At 39.3% G+C, this 27,057-nt stretch overlaps 1 protein-coding gene across 1 annotated transcript in view; it reads right to left on the minus strand.

The window, feature by feature from the left end:
• LOC100538976 (complement C4-A-like) overlaps positions 1-26,842 on the minus strand; it is a 50,629-nt gene extending 23,787 nt beyond the window's left edge. Inside the window, exons 1-17 of the mRNA XM_031557838.2 lie at positions 26,556-26,842; positions 17,887-17,967; positions 17,009-17,201; positions 14,646-14,829; positions 13,595-13,665; positions 13,228-13,313; positions 12,153-12,235; positions 10,988-11,075; positions 8,919-9,024; positions 8,598-8,721; positions 6,511-6,626; positions 5,688-5,855; positions 4,749-4,946; positions 2,403-2,594; positions 1,172-1,321; positions 659-785; positions 240-311 (exon numbers count right to left, since the gene is read on the minus strand). Of these exons, the coding sequence (XP_031413698.2) occupies positions 240-311; positions 659-785; positions 1,172-1,321; positions 2,403-2,594; positions 4,749-4,946; positions 5,688-5,855; positions 6,511-6,626; positions 8,598-8,721; positions 8,919-9,024; positions 10,988-11,075; positions 12,153-12,235; positions 13,228-13,313; positions 13,595-13,665; positions 14,646-14,829; positions 17,009-17,201; positions 17,887-17,951 (2,023 nt within the window). The 5' untranslated portion in view covers positions 17,952-17,967; positions 26,556-26,842. The remainder of the gene's footprint in view (positions 1-239; positions 312-658; positions 786-1,171; positions 1,322-2,402; positions 2,595-4,748; positions 4,947-5,687; positions 5,856-6,510; positions 6,627-8,597; positions 8,722-8,918; positions 9,025-10,987; positions 11,076-12,152; positions 12,236-13,227; positions 13,314-13,594; positions 13,666-14,645; positions 14,830-17,008; positions 17,202-17,886; positions 17,968-26,555) is intronic.
• Between the last annotated feature and the right edge of the window lie 215 nt (positions 26,843-27,057).

Raw genomic sequence — 27,057 nt, forward strand, 5'->3', positions numbered from 1 at the left:
AGCAAAGCATAGAACCTATCACATCTTAAATATTCTAGTATAAGCTTTCTCTTTGGATTGAGAATGTGGCACATTGGAATTAGATATCATGGTATGAACATTCATGGCTGTATTCTAATTTTGAAGAAAGTCACTGACATCAAAAGTTCTGGTGACTTTTGGCAAGGAAATATCAAATATCACCTTGATATCAGCTCTCCCCACTAGTCCTTTTGTGCCACCCAGGTGAGTGGACATACCAATTTCTAAAATTTTCTTCCGGAAATCCAAAGATCTCTTCTCCCTTCTGGTAGCCTGGAGGCAGGTATACCCTGGGAAGGCAGAATAGAAGAGGTTTTGACATGACAATAACAGTCAGATAATTCATGTCAATCCTGGAAGACCTTTACTAGGACACATCTCATTTACAGCAGACCCATTGCTTTCAATCCCAGCCAACTGTTGCCCTACTCTAAGTGACCTGGGTACCAGTGGACCAGCCAACATCTGGGCTGTCTGAGCTGCCAGCATGCAGCAGAAAAACAGGAAAATAAAAATCCACAAGGACAGCAGCTCTTACAACTTCATGATAAAATGTTTCTAATTTCTAAGCAATCAACTTCCCCAAGTGTAGATTGATTTGTACAAACATCTAAGGTAAAGGACAGGTTTCACTTACCTTCCCGAACATTGGATTGAATTGTGTCTGATAAAAAGGCAAGACCAACATCAGTAAAAACTTGAGCACTATCTGCACCACCGCCTGCAGAACATCCAAGATCATATGAATTCATTGCCTTAAATACCTGCCAAATAAAATACCATAGATGGATTGTACATATTTGCAAGTTTATTATTACTATTATAATAAAATTTTCATTGCCTTTAACTTGCAGAAACTTCGTATAAACTACACTTTGAAACAAAGATTAAAGTTGAGGGATGTTTTGGTTGTGGAATAATTTCAATTAATGCTTTTTTGTTAATTTACAAAATTATCTGCTGGAACATGGGAATTCCCAAACTTCTTGTTTAAATGCATCTTAAATTGCAAGAGCAAAAACACTTTCAAATTTAGCAAAGCTTGGATTAAGCATTTAATAACCATTAATTTCATTTTGAGACTCTCATTAGTCATGGAAAAATTTTCCTGGCTAGAAAGCATGATATTCTCTTCCTAAAGTTATCTTACTTTTTTGGATGTGAGTTTATTTTTCTTGTTCAGAATAAACACTGCTTTATCAACCACAGCTAAGGCAACAGTTCCCGCATGGTCCGTTTCAATCTGTAATTTGATGTTGTTGGTTGGTTCATATATCTCGTGTTCTGTTCTCACTTTAATCTAAATAGAAAATATTGAAACAAAAATGTCATATTTGTTAATGAAATGCAGGCACTCTCTGGGCAGCCAGTACTGTCAACTGTGTCAGTAGCATGAGGCAGTGTTTCTGCTTGGGATCCTACCTTTTGGCAGACAACCCCTACCAAGGCACTGTGAGGAAGGTTAACTGATGTATCTGTATGTTATTTTACAATGGGACATAAGCACCAATGTGAATTAAAAGTATGTGTAGGGAATTTGCCCGTTTTTTGTTATTTTCCAGTGAAAACAAAAGTTATTTTGAATGGTTGACACTTCAGAAATTGTGTTTCACACTATTGTAAAAAATGTTCGTAGAACCCATAGAATCATAGAATGACCTGGGTTGAAAAGGACCTCAAGGATTATCTAGTTTCAATTCTCCTGCCATGGGCAAGGTTGCCAACCACCAGACCAGGCTGCCCAAAGCCACATCCAGCCTGGCCTTGAATGCCTTCAGGGATGGGGCATTCATAGCCTCTCTGGGTTCTTTTATTTTTTCCTTTATAGTATCAAAAAGACGAAGATAAAAGGTGAAAAAATTCTTAGAGAAACTCCAATTTTATCCACATTTCATTTTCTACTGGAAGGAAATTTAAAAAATGTATTTTTGAAATGTTACAGAAGATTCAAAAAGAATTAAAACATGAAAAATTACATTAAATTTCTTTTTTTTCCCCCCAGTAAATTCACCTTACTTTCATTTGATGAACATCATTGCAGAAAGAAAGAGTTCTCAAGAGATCCTGCCACTCAGGAGTCCAGCTAGTGTTTTGCTGTGTATTTCTATTATCTAGGCCAGGGATTTACCTTTATGAAATTATGTTTTTCATCTCTTCAAGGTATAACCTGTCCTATAGAAAAGGACTATCTGTGACATCATTCCTGGGAGTGTTTACCAGCTGCACTTTTTTTCAAGAATCACGACGATTCCCTTTTTAAATAAAAAAGAAAATGTCCACCATGCCTTTCACATTTCAACCCCAGGTCTGCACTCTCTGCTGATAATATTTTTATTATTCTTTTGGAATACAAAATCAGAAGCTACTTGCTCTTAATTTACCTTTCCTTCACAGACATCCATAACATCTACCCATACAGAATCAGCAACAATCTCTTGACGGCCCTGGTTCGCAATGAAGTAGTAAGCTAAGAAGCGAAAAGCAGGCACCATCTTCTGAGTGATTTTGAGGTTTATTACTTTGTTTGAGGAGGACACCCTTCCCAACAGCTCAGCTTGTCCCTTTGCTATAACCTACAGAAACAGACATAAGAGAGATCAAGCATTATGAATACGCAACACACATTACATTGTGTAATTTTATAATCTACATGCATTATCTGTTATATATATTAGACATATTGTGTAAATTATACTATATACCTGCATGTATATAATTTTATGAGGCCATTTTTGTTTGAACTTTATTCTATAATGACACCTAACAGTTTTAATTCCCCAACAGTATTCTGGAGGAGACCAGCATGGAGCCTCTAGGAGAAGAGTCTCTGCTGCATGGGTCCTGTGGCCCAGGTCTGAATATGTCTACCTCTCTCCACTTGGCCTTACTGCTTGAAAAGGGGCTCAGAGATGGCAGTCTTCTGTGTTCTGCAATAACAGGTCATCACCCTCAGGAGGAATATCAGCTGTATTTATCTACCATCTGTATTGAATATTTCAGATAACGTGGAGGAATTGGAAAGAGAGGTTTTAACTACCCAAGTATTATTCAGTAAAGTATCATAGCCTAGCCCTTAAATGATTTCTGCCCATCTTGCACTATTTTATCATTTTCTTCCTATTTTCATGGGTAGTCAGCAAGTAAAACTCAGGCAGCTTTCCTAAATGCACAAGGAGTGGCTTGAGGAAGAAACAAAACTATGTTGTAACCTCATCTGAAATCCTCACAGTCTTCATTTAAGGACCAAAGTTTGAGAAAAACCCTCATTGCTCTCGCAGTGCCCCCATCACCCTGCCTGCCCAGCTCTACTCCTTCCCAGAGGTCATCAGCAGCAATGTCAATGCTGTGCTCAGCCCTGTGATTAAAACAACCTCTGTAAATCCAAATTTAACTCCCTGGGGTACAATTATTCCAATATATAAGGGTCCAATTAAAATAAATGCAAACTGTTGCTGTGGTGCTTATCAGCCTGGGAAATTTAAGCTGCCAATAGAAATTATGAGGAGAAGAGAGATAAAGAACCTTAAACACAGTTCACATGCAACAGATTTGCTTCTGGAATGTATCTGTGAATGCATTTGTCTCCTTAAGCAGAATAAATACTTTGCATGCCTGGTCCTGGCTGGGCAGGATTGTTTCCTGGCTTTTTCATCTGCAGAACTGATATTTTGTTCCAGTTTCAAGATGTTATTTAGCATCATAACAGCTAATGCCTTCAACAGCCCTTCTTCTTTTGGAGAGAACTGTGAGCTGCCTGTTAACTGACATCAGCTGCAAGTAATATGGCAATTTCAGAGTCATGTATTATTCATATAATAAGCAATAGATATCCTCAAAAGGCATTTTCAGAGATATTCAAGGTCCCTTAGAATGTGACTGTGTTTTCTGTTTCTCGGGGGTAGAAACTTAATTTATATAAATTATCTGCACACAGCAGGGTAGACATTTTTGTAATGGCTGAAGAAAAGGTATCTATAAGAATTATATCAATAAAAATAGTAAGCTTATTACAAGAAAAGAGTTCAGATTGGGGGAGTGGGAGGCTCTCAATTTAGTATTTTTAACATGTATATCCACATAATCATGTAAATGTTATACACATGCACCTGTTTGCTTTAGACTAGTAGTAACTACAGACCAAAATTTATAATCGTGTCTTCTTACTCAGAAGAAGAAAAAAAAAAAAAAAAAAGAGATTACAAAGTTGTGTATATTATGTCCAAAGATAAGTAAAAATGTATGTAAATAATAAAGTCACAGAAATATTTTTGGAAGGCACTTGTGGAAATCTCTAGTTTAACTGTCTGCTCAAAGATAGGTTATCATTGGCATAAGCAGGTCAGATCTGGTGTTCTCTAGGTGAGTATTGAGAGCTTCTGAGTGGCAATTCCCTGAACTTTCTGGGAAAATTCTTCCAGTGTTGTATTCATGATTAGTGAAAAGATTTTTCCAAAATGAATCTTTCAAGCTACAATGTGTAGACTTTGTCCCTTATTATATTACATGGTACCACCTAGGAAAGTTTGTCTCTGTTATGCCTCTAATTTCTCTTCAAGTAATTTGAAGTAGTTAGTAACTCTCTCAGCCTCTTCCCCAGACTGCACAAGCCCACTTCCCTCAACCTCTCTTGGTAGGCTTGGTGTGCTAGGACACTGATCACCTCGTCTGTCCTAGATGGACAGTATAGTTTCTAGAAGATATAACTGATATACCACTATTTTGTTTACCATATAATAGAAGTAGTCAATCTTTCCGCTGCCAGACTGATGAATGGCATTTAAGGTGACTCGTAAAGTATCTCCAGGTGCCAAGACAGTATGTGGGATGCTGATGCTAAGGTAGTTGCGGGTAGCAGACTGGTATCTTTCAGCTCTGATACTGGTTTCAGGTGATTCTAACCTTTCTTTTCCCTCTTCAGCCTTTACCTGTCAGGGGAGGAAAGGACAGAGTGAGTAAAGTGTCCCTCAGGAGACAGTATTCAGTGTCACTCAATTCACATCTTGCCAGGTTACTTTGAAAATGCTGACAAATGAATGAGGTCACATGGAAACCACTTTAGCAGAACATGGCATTAAAAGACCAAGGTTTTTCATCACTTTTTCTCCAACCTTATTTTGTCTCCTGCTATACTAATGATTGATATTTTTCAGGCATGGCTTTTTCTGAATCAGAATAAATATCTTAAAATCACACAGTGGTAGTTCAATACCTTTTTTTTTTTTTGTTTTTATATTGTGAATATAATCAAACCCTCTGAGCATCAGATACAAATACAGACGTAGTCTGTGTTGCATCTGATATTTTTCTATGCCCTCTTTTCATTGTTTGCTATCCCTTCTCATGGTGATATTCCTTACAGACCCATTCATATTCCCCATATCAAGAAAATCCAAGTTGGAACCATACAAAAAAAGGGTCACCACCCATACACACTCTCAAAGCTCTGACGTACAAGAGTAAGTCATTCATTTCAGCTAGATAACCCTCACAACACTGGTCTGTCTGATATCTCATACAACCTTGACAAAGTTGTGAATATGGTATAAGAATTCATCTTCCATTCTCTTTGATAATGAAAACAGAACAGCTTCACGGACATCTGCAATTGTCTTAAGAGCTCTTGTTAACAGTGTGCTTTTAAACATGAATGTCTGGGTTTTCCTTACCACTACTTGAAGAGTCTGGGCATCTGCAGGGATGTCAAATGTGAGGGGGATTAGGCCGTCATTATTAGAAAGTGCAGTCTTCTTCATGGAGGACTTTCCAGGCATGGTGACAGTAGCAGTGACAGGCAAGGAGGCAGCAGGAGAGCCATCAACCAAAGTGACAGAGGCCTGTTTGAAAAAAAAATCTTTGTCTTCTTGTTACTTCAAAGAAACTTGTGGTTTAAAAAATGTCCACAAAGAAGCAGCAAGTATTTTTATAAATTAAAAGGAAAAATAGGCATTTATAGATATATAGGGAAAAGGATAGCAATCGTCTCAGTCTGGACTCAGCTAAGACTAAAATCAATGAACAAAAATTAATAGCTGCCCCAAATCTTTATTTAGCATCAGATTCCAGAGAAATTTCTAACTTTGACAGCTTGTAGAAAAATTTGAAGGAAAACTTGCCAGGTTTTAAAACTCACTAACTTATATATATATATAAAAAAAAAAAACAGTCAATATTCTGTATTTCAGTTTTTATAATTTTAGTTTGATACAGGATTAAACTGATACAACGTGATTCTTTTAACCTTTCTGTATGGAAGTGAAGAAGAGTCTGCTACAGGTTTTATAAAACCTTGACTTCCAAAACAGAAGCAGCATTTTCTGATTCTGATTTCCCTGCTCAAGATCAAGATAAACCAGAAACACCAACAGTAGATCCATGTTGGGCCTGTTCCTGAAGGTCTCTTCTACAAAATTCCCATTGGATCAGATAAGAGTTTTACAAACAAATATAAAGCTATTTCTATGGAGACAGAGATAGCTAAATATTGCATACCACAACAGAGAAGGGGGCTCCAGGCACAAAGTACTTTTTGGTGTTAGACAGATCAACAACATAAGGAGATTTCACAAACTTCACATTGCTGAGTTCCTCTTCCCTCATCTCTCCACCTGTTGATATCAAACAGTACGCACTGCCATGAGAGTAATATCTATTTACTTACCTATTACCATAGCATCTATGGTTTTCCATTTTCACTGCATTGTAATCGTTGTATATAAAGATAACTGTAACATGATTCCTCCCTAAAGAGCTTCAATCCTGAGAAGAGGAGTTGGATACAGGAGGACTGGAAAGATAACTATAGATGGGCCAGCCCAATGGCAGTTCTTTGTGTCCAGTGCTCCAACCATCTGGCACCAGCAACTGTGTGCTCTTGGGAGCTTGGAAACTGAGAGCTGTGAAGTGCTCTATTACGCTTCCTCCAGCTACTTCTAAAAGCATGCTTTGATTAATACAACGTGGTTTAGAGACAATTTCCTTAGTCCTTATTTTCTGCTTTAAACACTGAAAGATGGAAATGTGCCAGTAAAGCTCTCCAGCCTTGCTCTGCCATGCATATATGTAACACTAAGACCAGCAAGTATGCAAGTGTGGATAGAACCCGTGTGTGGATGGCAGATAAACTATGTGCAGAGGGGAAGAGACCACGTCACATCATGAGATCCATCATGCTATTGTGGTAATGAGAACAATCCCTTTTTCTGCCTGAAATAAATGCTGTAGTACATGAAAGTAACTATAGCAAATTATACAAAAGAAAAAAAAAAAAGGCACTGCTGGAGTGTAATTGACTTGATTTTAGGATTTGAAGAAATTCTAATTGATATTTAGGATTTTTAGGAATTTTTAATTCTGACCTAAGTAACCAGAATCCTATAAACAGTGCATAGAAGCATCCCTGGAGTACAATTTACCCCATCTATCTTCTCTGCTTACTATATACAGAGTGCCAGAGAATCTAGCTCTAGCCAGGTGCCTTACTTTCAGACACTTAATGTAAAAGGGACCAGTCTCCCTTAAACAACAACAGGACAAATATTGACCATGATTGCAGAGTCAGCTCCATTGCAGATTCAACTTCAATAACAAGCATTGAAGTTCATGCCTCTTATTACTGACAACAGTACTCACTGCAACACAATTAAGCCATTCACCACTGCACCCAGTCAACCCAGTGATCTCCTGTGGATAACTGTAAGACATCTGGAAGTCTTATTGTGTGTAGCATTGCTGTGAGCAAATGTCTATACAAATCCTTTTTAGTAAACTCTGAAAATATTTATCTATTCTCTAGGAATATTTTTTGGAAGGTGCACTCCAGCCTCATTTCCTCAGCCACCATCCTAAATGAATTGCAAAATCATACTATTTGGACTACACTGTACACATAAGCTAAACTGTTCAGCCCTGCAGGAGGTGTCTAAGATGCTTAATGCTCTCCCTCATCTCCAGAGCAGCCTTGCTGTTTTGCTCACCTTTTAAGACTTCAACATAGCAAAATATGAATTTAAACTAGCCCTGCCACCATTTTGGGTCTGCCTTATGTAGGCCATAGTAGAAATCTGCCAGGATTTGATGTCAGTTCCTAGCCAGCTGACATGTGGGAAAGACGATCTCCTAGGAACTGCATTTTCAATAGCAGTTTTATGGTGGAACAGCTGAAATTGTCAACAATCAATGTAAAAACAAGATAATTCTTAAGATAACTTACTGTAGCACTAGGTGTAGAAAGTGTGACAAGGCATAGGAGAACTAGCAGGAGTCACAAGGACTCTGCATCACACCATGGTTGTGGTACACGTCTCATCTTTCCACTGACAGCTCAGCTAGCTGGGGAACAAAGTAAGATAGAGCAACACGCTCAGCTCGTAACTCTGCATGTAAGGAGTAGACCTGGCTGAGCAAAATACTCAGACAAGGTCACAAGGGGGGCAGCAATTCACTTGCCTCTATACAGGCATCTGATGCCTCTTAATATGGTCTAGGATATGTTAGCTATCCTCACAGGGCTACTTAATATGGTACAAGGTTGCTCACTTGAAAGATCATCTGTATCAGCAAAGGCATAATCTACTCACTTGCAGTTTCTACAGCAGTAACGGCAACATATAAATGAAACCCTTCCAGAGTGGAAATACTTTTCTTTAATTTCTCTTCCAGAAGTGGTGTAGTTAGAGTAACTCTTCCTTTTCCACTTTGAATCTATAAGAGAAGCCAAAAACAGTGACTACCTTTGCTGATTTGTTGCCATTAGAATTAAAAAAAAGTTTACCGCATAGACTATTGTACTACAGGTATTATTTCAATAATAATTTCAAAATATTTCAATAAAATTCTGACAATATTCAGCTCACTTGGGATGAATCTGAATAATTCCAATCAACTTTAGTAGTACTTACTGACAACTGTTGTTCCAGGCCTGGAAGAAAGACTTTATTCTCAGTTTCATCAATTATGCCAAATCGTACATATGCAATACCTTCAATCCCTTTTCCATAAGAGTGCCTTTGGAAGGAAGAAAAGTGAAGAGATGAAACTAAATCTAAAATTTTTCAGAAGACTCGTGAAAGTCTGGTGTGAAATTCTCGTGAAAACTGCTTAAAATGACAGAACTAGCAACTACAGGAAACAACAGTCAATATATGAAGTAATTTTTTGTTAATTTCATGCACGGCCAGTTCAGAGTAGCAAGCTCGATTAAACGAATTTGATATGTTGATTTTGATGAAAGTCAAGCAGGCCTTTTTAACATCACTAAGGACCTTTTCAATAAACAAAAGAACAGTATTGAGTTATTTTGTCTCTTAAATAATTACAACATTAATGAATAATGAGATGTACGCAAAGAACTGCACAGTTGATAAAGTCAAAACTGAATGCTGCAGTAACAAAGAGAGAACTCTAGTTATCATGAATAAAACTAGCCAAAAGAATAACAAATAAAAGAAATAAAGGTGAGCAAGTGAACAACAATGAAGCTGGTGAGAGGGCTAGAAAATGAGTTATGAGGAGTGGCTGAGGGAACAGTGGTTGTTCAGATGCAGAAGAAGATGCTGAGCCAAATGAAAGGAGCTTGCAGTGAGGCGGTTGTTGGATTTTTTTCAGGTGACAAGTGATGGGACACGAGGAAACAGCCTGAGGCCTTGCCAGGTAAATCAGGCAAGGCTTAGATTGAACATTAGGATTAATTTCTTCGTGGATAGTGTGGTTTTGCATTGGTACAGGCTGCCTTGGGAAATAGTGGAGTCTCTATCCCTGGAGGTATTTAAGAGATGTGGATATGGCACTAACTGACCTGGTTTAGTGATGGGACTTGGTAGGTTGCTGGGCTTGGTGATATGAAGGTCTTTTCCAAACAAGATGATTCCATGTTCCTGAGACCAGAAGTGCTGAGTTTGCTCAGCCAAGCAAAAGGAGACTGATGCTGAAACCTGTCTGCTCTCACGGGATACTCTGGGGAAAGGAGGGATCAGCATGAAATGTGAAGAGCTCAATGACAGTGGGCGGAAGAGCAACTGCATATTAACCATCCAGAGATTAGCTTATACTGAAAATAAAACCCACTAGAACTTGGGGGTGCATGGTGAGTATTCTGCTTGGATACAGTGCCAGGGACCACACAACACAGCTATACCCTGCACCCTGCTGGAGATAAGGTGATTATATCAAATTAAACAGACATCCAGACTGCTGACCTAGAGTGGGCCTTGCTCTGTGCTGACATCTAAACAGCTTCTGGGGAGTGTTCAGTGGCTGAGTCTGTGCCAGGCACTGGCAAAAAGAGCCAGCAGCCAATCTCAAGTGCTCAGGAATGGTTCTTTTGCCTGCTCAGATGGTTCAAATAACTTTTCTGGTGTCATGTTGAACTCAAACTGAGATGAAGTAATGCACACATCCATAGCAATGCTTATATAAACTCCTCTGATTGACCGTATTTATTCACCTCAATTCAAAGGAATTTCTGCATAACATCACTATTCTCAAGTAAGAATGAATTTGTTACTTCCAAATTTCACTGGATATTGAGAATTAGAAAATTTCATACTAGAAAATTTCATTTTAAAACCTCAGTCCATTTCTATTTGAATTGCATTGAATAGCAACATCTAAGGCTTTAGATTGATTCCAAGTGTTTAAACCAAAAACAATAAAGAAAAACTGGTTATTATTTTGACTGGAATCTTTCTTAGCAACACAGAGAATTCTAAACTGTCATCCATCTACTAAAATTCTAAAGCATTCAGAAAATTTTGTTTCATTTTGATCACCACCGCTTGCACCTGTGTAGTACTTTACACCGACACCAAAATTTAGCAATAAAGCAGAAACAGAGAGTACAAGAGAATAAAGTTAAATTCAAGTAAATTCAGAACCTGGTTAACTGTTAATGATGAGGAGAAGAAGCAGCAGCAAAGTTGATTATCTACCTATCTGCCTTCTAAAATGACCTCAATTTGAGCTTACTCACTTTGCCTCGATATCAAATACAAAGTTTTCGTCCCAGATGGAGTAGTATGGCTGAAGTGGAATCAGTTTGACTTCAAAAGATGGAAGTTCTGCATGAAAAAAAAAAAAACAAACAAAAAAATACAAAAACTGTAAGGTCATGATGGCATGTGCTGTGGGAACTCATCTTAAATTCCTGGTAAATTTCACTCCCTGAAAAGGATGGAGCTGTGTTAGTCTTTTATTTTGGATTATAACTCTGAAGCAAATCTCCTGATTATCTTCTCTTATTCTACTTTGCTTCACCTAGTGAAGCATCTTGGAACACACAAAATGGATTCATCCTATGGCAGTAAGTCAGAAGATGATTTCCAACCACTATTGGGCATTCAATACCCTGGACTAGAAGTAATCTGAAGGAAACACACACTGAAATGCATTTTAGTGTGGACAAGAGATCCTCAGCATCAACTGTGTCACTCTGTATTGTGCCCCTATTAGGCTATGTAAGTATTAATTGTGGATGCAATCATTTATCTGTTCCTGGCTGAAGACATTTGTAGGGGATGCACTTGTTTGCTACTAGTTATCCACTACGTACTCACTAGCTAAAGAAAAAGACATGGATTTCTGAAACTGAGATTTGTAAACCTAAGGGATTTTTTTTTTTTTTTTAAGAAGAAATAGCACACAAAAATTGTGAAGGTAGCATAATTTTAGCACACATAAATCAAATAATTTATTCCTTCAAATTGTGGAATTTCTACACTTTTACATGGTGCCCTTATTTTCCTTATAGAAAGCTTTTCTGAATATTGCGACAATGCTAATGAACTTCCAAACAGCATTCTACTGTGAGAGAATAGTTGGTTTTAACAACATATCTCCATTTTATTTTCTACAAAACGATCATCTGGGAATAAAATTGAAGTTGATTTTTAAAAATTAAGTTGGTATTTTATTTTGTCTTTTTTTTTAATTTGTTGCTTCTTTGTTTACTGAATATAAATAGAAGACACAAAGAATTCTCATTCTGTACAAAAGACATAGCAATGAGAAACAGAAGTGCTATGAATTGTGTATCTAGTAACTAGTATCTAGTTATAGCCAGATTTAATCACTGCAGTATATCTTTAAATCAGTAGTGACAACCTCCTATATATATTTCAAATTAAATATTTTCATACCGTATTTTTTAACTTCAAATTCAGCTGAAGCATTGGACATTTCATACTGTTGAAACCAGGCTTTGATTTTCCAAGTTCCAGGCCTAAAGTTCAGATTCAGTAGAAAATAATTAATTAAGATTCCTCCTACATATTGTGATGCTAAAGTATTTAAGTTACTGCTAAATACTAGTTTTGTCCTTTTTATGATTCAATCTAAAATCTATCTATTAATGGATTTCTCATTTCTTGTAGGAGCTAGAAAAGTACTTCCCAGTTTTCTAGGTAACGCTCCAGCAGACTTCTATGAGGAACTGCAAGATAGTACATTTGCAAACTGCAGTAACATGCACTGCCTCTGTTAAACTTACAGAAACAGGTATTTCATGGTACGTTACCTGTACCTCATCTTCACTGTGATGTTAAAAACAGGATAGCACACAAAAAAAACACACACTGAACAGTAAGTATGTAAAAGCTCAAGTCCATTTCAAATCACTTTATAAACTAAATCCTTACGGAAGTTCTCTCCTGGATATAGTCGTTTTCATATCATATCATAGAATCACAGAATGGCCTGGGTTGAAGAGGATCACAATAGTTTCAACCCCCCTGCTATGTGCAGGGTCACCAACCACCAGACCAGGCTGCCCAGAGCCACATCCAGCCTGGCCTTGAATGCCTCCTTGGGCAACCTGTCCCCATCACCACTCTCAGTGTGTAAAGCTTCCTCCTAACATCTAACCTAAACCTCCCCTGTCTCAGTTTAAAACCATTTCCCCTTGTCCTATCACTACCCACCCTCATAAACAGCTGTTCCCCCTCCTGTTTGTATGCGCCCTTCAAATATCAGAAGGCCATGATAAGATCTCCCCAAACATTCTCTTCTCCAAACCAAACAAGCCTGGTTCCCTCAAACTTTCTTCATATGATTGAGGCAGATGGTTAAGCATTTGCTCAGTTGTTTCTTAACAGAATAAAGGTTTCTAAACACGCTGTATTAATACGAAATGAAGATGAAGGGTCTAAAGGAAAGCTGAAGAAAGAGATATTGGGACATTTGGACAGTTTTAATGCACAGGGCATTGTAACGTACTCGGCAATGTCAGGTATTTCAAAATTTTCACTGAACGCTGCTTTTATTTTCCATTCTGACTTCATAACCACCATTCCTTTTGAATTCTGTTGAGAGAGTGAAAACAAGCAAACATAAACCAGATATTAAAAAAGAAAGTCATGCTCATGTACTGATCCTAAGGAAGACACATGCTATTTTCTGACCTTAATTTTCATGCTCTGCCCCTCCCTCCATGCACCAACAATGAATTATATCTCACAGTATGCAAATAGTGATGAGGAAAAGAGAGGAGTTATAGCCATGACTTTACTTTTGGACTATTTGTGGAAGACTTCCATAATGCCTGTCTTGAAGAAGCACCCTTTTAAAGTATTTGTATACTCACAAGCACAGCAACTGTAACTGTATCTCCTGATGGCCTCATAGCATTGTCCAGAATGAAGATCCTGTATCTTACTGGTTAATAGAAGAATAAAATGTGTTTACGTACTTATTTTATGGTTTTTCTATATAGTAATTACAATAGTCATAGAAATTTAGGTTGTTAAAGACCTTTAGATCACCAATTCAAACCGTTAACCTATCACTGGCAAGTCTACCAGTGACTGGGTCCCTAAGCATCACACCTGTGTATCTTTTAAATACCTCCAGGGATGGTGACTCAACTGCTTCCCTGGGCTGCCTGTTCCAATCCCTCACAACCCTTTCAGTGATTAAATAATTCCTAACATCCAATCTAAACCTCCTCTGGTGCAACTTGAGGCTATTTCCTCTTGTTCTATTGATTGCTGGTTGGCTACAGGTGTGTATCTGAGTTTAGGATAGAATACTTCTTTTAAAAAATAGAAGTGTAAGAAAAAAAAAAAAAAGAATTACATTCTTCCATATTTTGAATTTTACATTACTTAATACCATTTTGTAGCCACTTCTGAAAACTATATAGAGAGCTTCGTCCATCTACTATTCCTTCTGCTGCCAAGGTCTACAACAACACTTAAGAATTTGTTTTTACCTCCCTCTCTTGCTATTTATCTAAACTATTAACAAACAAAACTGTTGTGGTCTTAAAGTGCAAAGATGCTTTGTGCTGACATTGCAAACAGAAGGAATATTTCTAACATTTTTTTTTTCTTCCCAGAAAGAGAAGTTTTCTGAGCAAGAAAGATTTTTGGGGGGGCTCTCATTGTAAGAAGAGAAAGACTTTCTGGCTTCTCTGTCATTTCCATGTGTTTTGCTCTAATATGCAGTACAGACCCTGCAAAAGCCCTGACAGCAGAACACAAATGTAAAATCTGGACTCGCTTGTATGTACAGAGATAGCTGTGGTTAAAAGACAAGGAATTACATTATATAGGATCAAGTCATTATTAGTTTTTTAAAACATGCCCATATAACATCTATATTCAACATCTGAAGTGCAGCATTTGTATGTTAACCTTTAGAATTTGGTGTATATATAGGCTTGTCCGTCTGAATGAAAATGTAGCCCTTCTTGGACGACAGGAGGATGCGGATTTTTTGAACAGCCTCCTTATGAAGCTCCCTGCTTTCAGTGACAAGCAGAATATGCGGATTTTTACTCTTCTTGAATATATCCTGCTGCAGATTTCCTGGCTTGACCTGAAGATAATGAAAGAAAGAGACACAAACGTGGTAATCTTGGAGTTACACGGCTGATGGCCAAAGCCAGCTGAAGCATCATTCAACGGAAGTTACTCAATTGTGTCTTTCTTATTGAGTGTCTATTTCTTTGTAAGTAGAATTAATGTCTATTCCTCCCTTTTCTGTCCAATGTCAATAACATAAGCCCAATGACTTTTCTTCTATCTTCTGCATATTTAATTCCAGCTACCATATCGTTTTCATATCATAGAATCATAGAATGGCCTGGGTTGAAAAGGACCACAATGATCATCAAGTTTCAACCCCCCTGCTATGTGCAGGGTCATCAACCACCAGACCAGGCTGCCCAGAGAAACATCCAGCCTGGCCTTGAATGCCTCCAGGGATGGGGCATCCACAACCTCCTTGGGCAACCTGTTCCAGTGCATCACCACTCTCGGTGTGAAAAAACTTCCTCCTAATATCTAACCTAAACCTCCCCTGTTTAGCCCCCTGATCATCTCTGTGGCCCTCCTCTGGACCCTCTCCAAGAGCTCCATGTCCTTCCTGTTCTAGGGGCCCCAGATTTTGGATATGTTTCTTTGCTTAAATCTTGTACATGAGGTCAGAACTGTAGCTCATGCTGTTTCATACATTTCTAAACATCCTGCTCAAGAAGAACTTGATTTGACACCTCAGCTTTTAGCTTTGGGCAGGCACGTCCAGTCCATGGCCCACAGCCCACATGCAGCCCTGGACAGGTAGTACTGCAGTCCCACGAGATTGTAATATTACGTGATATTTAATGATATTTTTCAAGAGTTAATTGCACATAACTTGAGCACAAACTATGTAGGCGACAGTGGAACGCTGTGAATGGGAGGGCTCAGTGCAGTCTCTGCCTCTCACCCCCACCGCACACAGATGGTACCCACACTTGTGCCTCTTGGCAAGTAAAAAGCAGTTTCAACCTACCTAAACGTGTGTGCCTGCATTATTAAGCAGACATGCAAGTTTTCTTGTTCAGTTATTAAACTTGGGCTTATGTTATATTATAAAATAATTTAATAAGTTAACATGTTCACTGCTGAAGAAATATCCAGAATACTCTCGTGGTGCTACTAAATTTTGTAATTTTCAACATCTCAGAAAGCTCACAAGAAGTATAAAATAATTTGGGATATGTTTTTCATTAGTTTTGCAGTACGTATTTGAATGGTGTTTCTGCTATATGAGCATGTGAAGGAATATACAATAATCACCTAAACAAACATGTGTCAGTCTGCTAATCCAAACATGTTAAAGGCAGATTTATAGAAGACACACACTAAACCACATTTATTCATTTTTTCTCAGAATTCATAAATTCACTGACTTATGTATTCAATGGACACTTCTTTTTTTTCCGCATGAAAGTAACATAAGTTAAATGTTTGAAGATAAAATCTAAAGTACAGATGTACTTATGTACATGAACTGTATTATACATGGATCAAGACAACTTCTCTTCACTCAGTGTGGCCTAGGAAAGCCAAAAGGTTGGACACAGAACTAAACTGAGTATTGCTGTGTGTTGTTTCCAACTAGATAGTGCCAATCAGTAGTACTGAACTAAATGTTAAGGATTGTGTCAAAGAGTTGTGTCTGAAGCAAATGATGTAAGGCAGAATTAATCAACAGTCTGCAGAAACATTACATTCTTTGGACTGAGAGACTGCACATTTTTCAAGAATTCCCCTATTTCATATGATGGCCATGGAAATGATAAGGCCATGAAAACAGTTGAAGGATTACACTGCTACACTTCCAGGAGGAAAAGCAAATCCCTCAGATGAAAAAAATAAATCGGTAAGAAAAACTCAACCCTTCAAATGCCATAGATTTCTAGAAGAATGACCAAAAAAAAAAAAAGAAAGAAAAAAAAGAAAAAGAAAAAAAAGTTTAACAATTTAATTTCATCACTCTGATCAAAAGATCTTTCATCATCACCATATGACAAAACTTTGGGCTTGATGATTAAGCACAGAAGAGCCATCACTTTATTAGCTTTTTGGATTAACAGTGTTACCACTATTGATATTGATGTTTTCTCATTTCACTCTAGAAATCAATGTTATCTCTGTTCTAATGCATTTTTAGCACAGATTATGATTTATACCCAGGATAAGCATTTACATCACTGTGATGGCAGACTTACCATTATTTTTTTTATCTCTTGGTAGTTGTTCCCTTGGTTAAGGTTAAAGTTGATCCTATCTGATAAAAGCCGATTTTTCACCTCATCTTTGAAATATGCAGTAACATGAACTGGGCTCTTCGCTCCATGAACTTGAATGGTTACTGTCTCCTGTGCACCCAAATGAACCACATTTGGGGCAGTGATGAGAAATCTAAAATAACATAGGTATAGATTGACCAATATGTAGGCTTTTTTTGCATAACACAATGTCTAGCCAATATGACTGTTAAAGAAAACAGGCTTGTCAGTTCCACTATCACAAAATAGTTGAGGTTAAAAGAGCCTTGCAGAGGTCAGCTAGTTTACTGAAGTGAGTTTAGAGTATATGTTAAAAGAAGGCAGATACTCTCCGATTGATCCCCGAATTCTGTATCATACAAATTAGGCCCTACAAAAGATCAACCCCTACCGACAGGAGAGAAAAAAAACACCTGCAATATGTGATAATATATCTGATATTATGAATTCACGAATCTTCATGTACAATCATAGAATATCATGAGTTGGAAGAGACCCACAAGGATCATTGAGTCCAACTCCTGGCTCCACACAGCACCACCCAAAAATCAGACCATATGTCTGAGAGCATTGTTTCAAATATTCCTTGAACTCCTTCCCGTGGAGCCTGTTCCATGCCCACCGCCCTCTGGTGCAGACCCTTTTCCTCACCCCCAGCTGCCCCTCCCCTGACACAGCTCCATGCTGTCCCCTTGGGCCCTGTTGCTGTCACAGACAGCAGAGCTCAGAGCTGCCCTTCTCTTTCAAGACCATACGCATTTCCTACTTGCTGTTTCAAAGGCTTTGTCATAAGTGAAAAGTTAATAATATATACTTACGAAGGTTCTTGCTGTGTACTGGCTAGCAGCAAGCAAAAGCTTGTCAAAAATACCAGTCTTTCCATGGTAAAACTACAGCATCTGCAAAACAGAAACACCAAAAGCCCAGTGTCAATCTACCCTTGGCTTGCAAATTGAAAGTATTGGCCAATGGCATATTGCAGCTAAGTACATTATTCATCTTGGTTATTTATTAATAAGTTTCAAAACTGTACAACCAATAATGATGGACATGTTAACAGTGCACAGATTAATGCCTGGGGAGAGACATTCTGGACTAGGCCACAGTTTTACTTTTGATTATTCATTCGTTCTCTTCCCACCTTCAGTATGTACACCTTACAGTAACTAAACATTATGTAAAGATAGAAGTTTTCAGAAATGCTACAAACTCAAACCCAAAATCAAACAAGGCTAAAGGAATGGTTGTAAGGCAATAATAAATGAAGACAAATGCAACAGACAGATTCCATTATTACTTAACTCCAGGCATTTTTGTAGTCCAGAAAAGAATAGAGGGGGCTCCTTCTGGTTAGATAGCACAAAAGGAACTATAGTGGAAATCTGTACATCTTAGTTCCATCTGTGGTGCTTGATGGCAGTTCAACTCCTTTAACTTAAATGGGATTAAAATGGATGTCACTAAGCTAGTCAGTCCATTTTTCCTTTGTAGTCAGGACTGAGGGTTTTTTCAAAGTGTAATTAGTCTCTTCTTAGCATAAGCATGTAAAATGGCCCATCAGCTGAAGGCATTCCAGACAGCACAAAAGACATATTATGTCTTAGGGTGTGAAATACTCAAAAACTAAAGAAAAACATGCCTGAAACATAACTGCTTGTGCAGGAAGCTGTTTTGATAAAAGACAAAAGAAGAAACTGAAACTTTCCCCGTGTCTCATTCTTGCAAGCCTGGAGATTGTTGTTTCTCAAACACAATTTTGTTGACTCAGAAACATGGAAAAATGCCCATCTGATCTGCAGGCAGCTGACATCCCAGAAATGATCACATGGCTCCCCACAAGGTCTGGAGTTAAACTGCCCTTTAGCATTCCGCATTTAAGCTGGTATCTTTAATTTTTAGCAGTAGATGCCTTAAGGCAGCACACCTTTATTTTTAAGGGAAATTCACACTCACTGGAGGCTCACAGTCATGTGCTGTGGGGGTGAAGGGACACTCACCTTGCCCCATCTTTTGCCTAGGAGAACTTGCCTTGCTCTTCAAACATAAGAAGCTCCTCAACTCTACATTTTCTACTGTGAGCAAGACAGGGAGGTAGGGGAAGAGAACAAGCTGTATGGTGTCAACAAATCAGCTCACTATATCACACCAAGTGTTTCAGAAGCATGGTAGTTCCATCTGAATCAAACACAAATTGACAATTACCTCCTGTCCAGTGATGGTCAGAAAGTACCAGTGGCTGCAGCAACAAGTGTATTTCTGGCTTACATTTAATATCAGCAGATGGTATGACAACAGACTGAAATTCAGCCCATATAGACATTGCCTTGGAAAAAAAAACAAAACTATTGCATTCAGACAATTCAAGCTGATAGGTATTTACTTATGGTTTGGACAGGTAAATTAGTCCATTTCAGATTAATGCTTTAAGCTTTGGTTCTTGGAATAAGTTATAAGATCAGTGCAGGAGCACAGTGACAGAGATAAAAGTACTTTAGTGGGGGGTAGGAATTGTCCCACAGTTGAGAGAGATAGCAATTGTTATGCTCATTAGAAATAAGTAAATGTATAAATAACATAAAAGAGCAAAATTTAGCTTGTGATAATGCTAATGACTATACTACTAGTATGTCCTGTTTGTTTCTTCCACGGGTTTAGCATAGTTGTACAGCTGCTGATTCAGGGAGGTCTTTTGGCCAAGCTCATCAAGGCTTCCCTTGTTGTCAACAGTGTCCCAAAGTGCTGAAGAAAAAAAGGAGGCATATCATCTCCATACGATTTACTCTTGAGGAACAGAACAAAGGTAATTCAACGGGGAATAAGTATGGCAAGGCAAATACATGACTCTGTCACCACTGAGAGCTAAGGCTTGGGTTGGAGCTTTTATAAAAAGTAAAGAAAATTCTTTAATTCAGCTGACTACTCTAAAGGGACTCAGTCCTTCTCATCATGCCAATCAAATTATATATGAAATAATGCTGTTAGAAATGTTATGAGTTATAGACTTTCTGACCACTTTCTAGGAGCTTTCTACCCGACTCATGTTTGCAGGGAGACTCAATGTACATGTTGTTCATAGGGCATTGGCTGGGACAGCCAAATTTTGGCACTGTAGGAGTGATAACTAAGAAGCCCCAGAAAAGGGCCTACCAGCCTTGGATGGTTCTCAGAATAAAGTTAGGAAATGTGCAAGTACCTAAGCCTTATAGGGTTAGATAACACTCACTGTTGTCTTGTGATGCTGAAAAGACAATTAGACAGAAACCTGTCAAGGTTTTGCTCCACATTTCCTTCAGTTTCTTTATTTCTACCAAAATGTTGCCTTGTTAGCAACATTGTAATGACATTTACTTGGGTCAACTGAATAGCTTCCCGGTATTGAAAATAGGAAAAAAATCAGCGAGGCCAGTAAGTGTTGCAATATCTTTGTCTTATGTCATTTAGTAGTTGGCTTAATTGAGCTATCTTACAGTGGAAAAACAGCATTTATGTCCTGGATTAAAAAGAAGAAAAAGAAAAAAGTCAGAAGACATGGATTAGGGTGAGAAAGATTTGCTTACAGCCATCTGAGTTAGCAATCCTGAAGAGATTAAAGGAAAAAGAGAAATTTTATTTCTGCAGCCCAGAAGTCCACTGTGAGTTCTCCAGATGCTCTTCTGGCTTCCACTCTGATCTTAGCTGTCAGGCAACAGTGAGAAGATATGGAAAGGTACCCAAGTGTCCTCAGGGCCCAAATTTATGCCCTCTGGGAGAAGTTTACAGATATCATAAGTGGGAACTGCTCAGACAAAGTTATCTTCACTTTGCTTTCCTTCCCCACCCTCTCATTCCCACTGCAGTTATGCATTGCTAAATCTGATTCAGCTCCATGCCAAAATCACACAATTTCCTCTGAGGGCTCTGGCATACCAGACTCAAGCAAACTGATGAAGAAGAGCAGAGATTTCCACCACAAAGAGCATCTGTGCTGAGAAAAAAGGCAAGTTTTGTGGAAAAATTCTCTTGGGAACAGAGCCTTGATCTTCTTACGGAATAGAAGTTTGCTAAGAACTGGCTGGCAAAATAAATATTTCTCACTGTTACATAAAGAAGAGAAGATGATGGGAGAAGTTAGCTAAAAGCTGCAGAAGTTGAGTAGGAGCATGATATGGCTCCTTCCATTTCTAGAGACACTTAACATTGCTGCCATATGTGGTCAGGACTAACATAAGCACTGAATAGCCTCAGTGACAAGAACAGAACACAAAATGAATATGAGTGAACCGTTATTTTTGTTCAAGACAAATAACAAAATGAGACAATAAAAAAAATTAACATCTTCAAGCTGGGTGGCTTTTCCTTGGGCAAAACACATGGATATCTCCTCGGTGAAACAACGTCACATGCAGAAGTCTGTAGTGTGGCCAGTAGAGATGTGTCCCTTCTGAAGTCAAAGGAACTGTGAATTCACACTGAAGATCTTGTCTCTGTCAGAGATTCCATTGTCTGGGCTGGTTTGTTTGTCAGCAGAGTGAGGTCTGTTTATACAGCTACACAAACAGCTCTTTGCTTTGGTGGCTGCAGTTATGCTCTGCTGCATATGAACTCACACAGAGACATTTTCATGGATCACCTTTAAAGGAGACTTTGCAAAATCTATTCATTTTGATTTCACTTTTTTAAATTGGATTTGCACACTTTTTTCTCCCTTCTGAGGTATGACTATCATCAAAGTCTTTTTTTTTTTTTGGTCCAAAACATAAACTGCTATAAACTGCTGCAATTTAACAGGGATTTTATCACTTTCTAACACTTGAGAGCAAGAACAGTCTCACAATTATTTATACAACTAGCCTTAAAATTATTTTTGCTTTATTTATACTTTTTGGAGTTTGTTTAAGATGAAAATTTTACTGCTTCTCTTGTGCCATAGATTCTTCAGATTGCCTGGGATTGTAGTTACCACATGCATATATACAACAGAGTGTGATAAAATTAAAATCTCTCATTGAAAGCCTACACATGCTTGTAAGAGAGAACACATGAAAGCCGTGCTAAAATAGCTTTCATGCCTGCCTTTTCTCTTAAGGCAAAGTCCTTTTATATTTACTCATTGGGAACATTATTGATTCTCCAGCTGACCCAGAGTTTAATACAACAGTCTGGGATTGAGATATATGCAGGAAGAGACTAGCCAGCCTTAACTTGGGGAGATGGACTTGCTCTCCTTTCAGTGACTTTGTCTGAACTTTGTAGGTTTTCACAGTGTTGTGATTGCTAGCAGTAGGTTTGTTCTTTGGCTCAAAGTTCTTCCAAAAATCCTTTTCCTCCTTAATCTGCTAAAATACTAACGAGATCAAGCTCTTTTTTCAGTTTCCTCCTGTCCTCTTTCACCTCTGTGGGGCAAAAAGGTACAAAGGATAATTTCACATTTCACAAATCAGCACCGCAGAGATATCCTCTTTGCTGCATTACAGGGAATTGTGGCAAACACAAAAGGCAATATTTCACTTCTGACAATAGAGAAAATTAGATTTGGAAATCCTTTTTCAACAGCAGACCATGAAGTGCACATCTAATTTGTGAAGTTCCTCTTAACAGCAGGGTAACTTCTTAACTGCAACGTAAATTGAAATTATTCTTTTTTCCTTTACCAGAATATAAGTCATGAATTAAAATGTTAATAGAGGCTCTAGTTGCTTTTGCCATGAAAAAATGACCTTTTTGTGTCTGTACTTTCTTAAATGTTCTTCAATTAAGCTCTCCTATATATATATATATATACACACTGATCTCTTCTTTTTGCAGAGATGATCTCTTCTTTTTGCATGGAGCTCTGACCCTGTGCAGCCATCATCTTTTTAGGCAGCCACATGGTTGAACCATATGCCTCTTGATATTTTCAGATGTAGGTCCCATACTAGCCTGAGCACAAGCATCATGCCAGAAATCTTCCCTCTTGCTAACCCAGTTTTGAGAAAACTCCTTCCAGCAAAATGATACAGAAGAGACAACTCAGCTGCCCTTTCAGTGGCTTAAGTGCAGAGGGGAATGTTGATGTCTTTAGAAGAGGACTAGTTGGATTATCACCAAGGCACTCCTGATGGCAGTTAAGATAGACATACCCTACCCAGATCATGTAGGTTATACATTGTACTTATAGAAAAATCATAGAATGGCTCGGGTTGGAAGGGACCTTAGAGATCACCTAGTGCGAACTCGCCTGTCTTTCTTAAAAGAACTTCACAGACTTTTTACATTACAACACTAATTTCAGAATTCCCCCTCTTTCTCTGGAGTCTTCAGTAAAGTTTGTTGGCTTCTGTTCTTCCAGTACACTGCAGATGTACACTTAGGCAGGAAGCCTAGCTTCATTTTCCATGGATAAAAGCATTAACAGCATTGACTCATACATTATTAATATCTGCCTCAGTGTTTTCCACTGCGATAACAAAAAGTTGACTCACTGTGGCAGCATCAGTGCCTCTGACCTGGTCACAAACAGGATGTTAACATGCTCTAAGATAGATAATCCTGCAAGAAGAATCCACTAAACCTCCCAGTATTCATGTACTGCTGCTGCTGCTGAGTGAAGTGAAGCAGCGTTGAGGGGGATTTGGAACAGTGTTTAAAAAAAACCAGGGCCCTGGTGCCATCCAGCGGTCAGATCATAGAATCATAGAATGGCCTGGGTTGAAAAGGACCACAATGATCATCCAGTTCCAATCCCCCTGCTATGTGCAGGGTCACCAACCACCAGACCAGGCTGCCTAGAGCCACATCCAGCCTGGCCTTGAATGCCTCCAGGGATGGGGCATCCACAACCTCCTTGGGCAACCTGTTCCAGTGCGTCACCACCTCTGAGTGAAAAACTTCCTTCTGATATCTGCCTAAACCTCCCCTGTCTCAGTTTAGGACCATTCCCCCTTGTCCTGTCACTATCCATCCTCATAAACAGCCGTTCCCCCTCCTGTTTATACACTCTCTTCAAGTACTGGAAGGCTACAATGAGGTCTCCCCAGAGCCTTCTTTTCTCCAAACTAAGCAAGCCCAGGAAAGGAAAAGACTGAAAGGCACAACGAAAAGTTTTTTGCTGACCACTACAGCTTAGTGCCAGGATCAGGGCTTGTCTCACCTGTGTCCCTTCTGAAGTGGTGACTGAAGTCAGAAGCCTGACCCAACTCGATGTCTTACGGATGTTCTGGTTTACTACAACTCCCTCCTTTCTTTCCACTCCCTGTGGGTCAGAAGCTTATCTGGGAACACAGATGCCTCAAAAACGTGGGCCCCTTATTCCCTGTTCCAGCTGAATTCCACTTATGATGAGGAGGGAGGGGGGAAACATTGCTTTAAATCATCCTAAAGCTCTCCATATTTCATAGAAGGCAGAAGATTCGCTGCACTTCTAACAGACCTAAAAGTGCCTTAAGGTACTGTGATATAAAACCAGAATTCTAGCACTTTTCTGGCACACAGGAAAAGACAGAAAAGGTCTTTGGCTCCTCTGTCATAACACATGTCACTGGGGTTAAAAGAACGCAGAGGAAAAATACACCCACTAAGGATATTTATCTTACTCTTACTCCTCTTTGCACTCTGCTGCTAGCCTTCCTGCCTTCTTGCCAGGGTTATGGTAGAAATAAAGGCTGGTTTAATTGTATTTAAGGTTCTTTTAAAGAATAAATAATCCAATCTGCAACTGAAAGTGGCCTCTCTAAGGAGTCAGACAGGCAGGATACTCTACACAGGGCAGTGCAGGACCACATGGAAGTAAGATCATGTGTATAGGCTATATAAGAATGCAGTTATCACCTCAGCAAAACGCTCCTCATGCAAATCAAGGGAAGTCACAAGCACCATTCCAATGGCCATGTACTTTCCCTTGCCCTTCCATACACTACCTAATGCAGAAGTATCTCTAGTGAAAAGTCTTGAGACATGAAGGCAAGGTCTTGGGACCACGGCTGCATTCAGATATCCGATCATACTGCTCTTAGCAAGTATGCCCAGTGTCCCAGTAGTATTGTGTCAGAGAGAGGAGTGCAAGGAGACTGACCCAGAGCAGCTCCAAGGGGAAATGCACAAGCATGGGTGTGTGAGCAAAAGTGAGGATTAGAAGGCAAAATAGAGATGCAGCTCTCCATCCACTGCAGCCATGGAAGGGAGATCTGACCAAGCACCATCTCCCTCTACCCCTCCTGCCCTCAACAGCAGTGACTGAGCTGCCCTACTTACTGGTTCCCTTGGGAACCCCCATGGTGAGCATATTTGTTGTCCTGTCAGGTAACTAAAGCTGTGAACAAAGAGAAGCTGGAAGCTTAGAGGGGTTTAGGAGATGAACATATGTAGGTTTACGTTCACATGCATGTGTCTGCATGCACCTGTGCACATGTGTGGGCTCATTTTAGGACGATCCCTGGAGGATGGTTTTTCTGGGACTGTGTAATTGCTAAAAAGAACAGAAGATGGCACATTTTCTGCATTTTCAGGCAGCAAAAAATGCAGTGAAAGAAATACAAGAAGGAACAAACGGAAAGAAGAAAGAGGACCAAATTAAAGAAAAAGAAAACAGAAGGAGCGTTCTAAGCACAGTCTATATCCAATTTCTGATGTCTTCAGTGTTAACAATTTTGTTAGTACAGAAGGTCTTTTTTGTTTTGCTCAGTGTAACGCACTGATGCCATGAGGGCTGATTTTACTTGACTGAATAAAAATCTTCTCAGTCATAATGTATTTCATTTCCAGTTCATAACATTTTCTGGAGGCTGTAAAATGCAGCTGTTTGGGGTTGGTGGTGGGGTTTTTTTTCCCCTTTTTTTTCCTTTTTTCCCCTTTTTTTCTTTTTCTTTCCTACTTTGGTTTGGTTTGGTTTGGTTTGGTTTGGTTGGTTGGTTGGTCATTTTACCAAGATCTGATTCAGAAATACAAACATGGCCCTCAAGAGCTTTCCTTTAGAGCATAGGCACTTGAGAAGTGATACCAGGAAACAGAAAAACCAACTATACTTTGCCAGATAATTAAGAAGTAGAAAAACAAATAAATTAGAGATGATAACAGAACTGTTTGTTCTCGAATGCAGATCTTTCTGAAAAGTCAGCCCACCTTTGCAAAGCTGCTCCCTAAGCAGGATCCTTTTGACCCACAGGCATTCTTTTGGAATCACAGAATCATAGATGCATAGATTCTATGATTTACAGCCTGGGTTGAAAAAGACCAGAATGATCATCGAGTTTCAACCCCCTGCTATGTGCAGGGTTGCCAACCACCAGACCAGGCTGCCCAGAGCCACATCCAGCCTGGCCTTGAATGCCTCCAGGGATGGGGCATCCACATCCACACCTCCGTGTGCAACCTATTCCACTGTGTCACCACCCTCTGAGTGAAAAACTTCATCCTAAAAGCATGCGTTTATCTCTTTTCTTCCCCCTCAATCTGTATTACCAAGAGTTTAACCCAATGATGTGTGACAGCAGAAAGAAAAACCCATCTGCAGCAGAAATTGGTGACTCACCAGGCGGAATGCTCCTCACACCTTGAGCCGGCCTGGTCACTTTGGGAGCAGGTTGAAGTTGATGCTGATGCTGAGGGCTCAGATGGAGCAAAGGGACTCTCCCTGTCCGGCCAGGGTGCCAGGAGCACAGAGGAATGACACCTGATATGCTCTTGGGAATAAAGCTACCCCTCTATTGTCCCTTTGGAGAGCCCTGCTCTGCAGCCTACTGTAGGAGCCTCTTCGTTTAGCAGCCAGATTCCCTCATTCCCCGACTAGATGTTTACTTCATGCCTTCACCAAATGAGAGAGACTCTTAACATTTCTGGGGATCTGGAGAAAGGCTCACGTGGCCCTGATGCTGGCAGCACCCCCTGGCCCTGGTGGACACATGCTCACTGAGACAGCATTTCTCCTGGCCCAGATTCCAGGCCAACCAGCAACCACAGAGCTCACAGCAATGGCAGGAAAGGAGCCAGGAGAGCAGCAGCCCAGCAGAACAGCTCTAGGGGAACTTTGCCCT

The sequence above is a fragment of the Meleagris gallopavo genome, chromosome 1, assembly GCF_905368555.1.
Source record: "Meleagris gallopavo chromosome 1, MGAL_WU_HG_1.1, whole genome shotgun sequence".
NCBI classification, from domain to species: domain Eukaryota; kingdom Metazoa; phylum Chordata; class Aves; order Galliformes; family Phasianidae; genus Meleagris; species Meleagris gallopavo.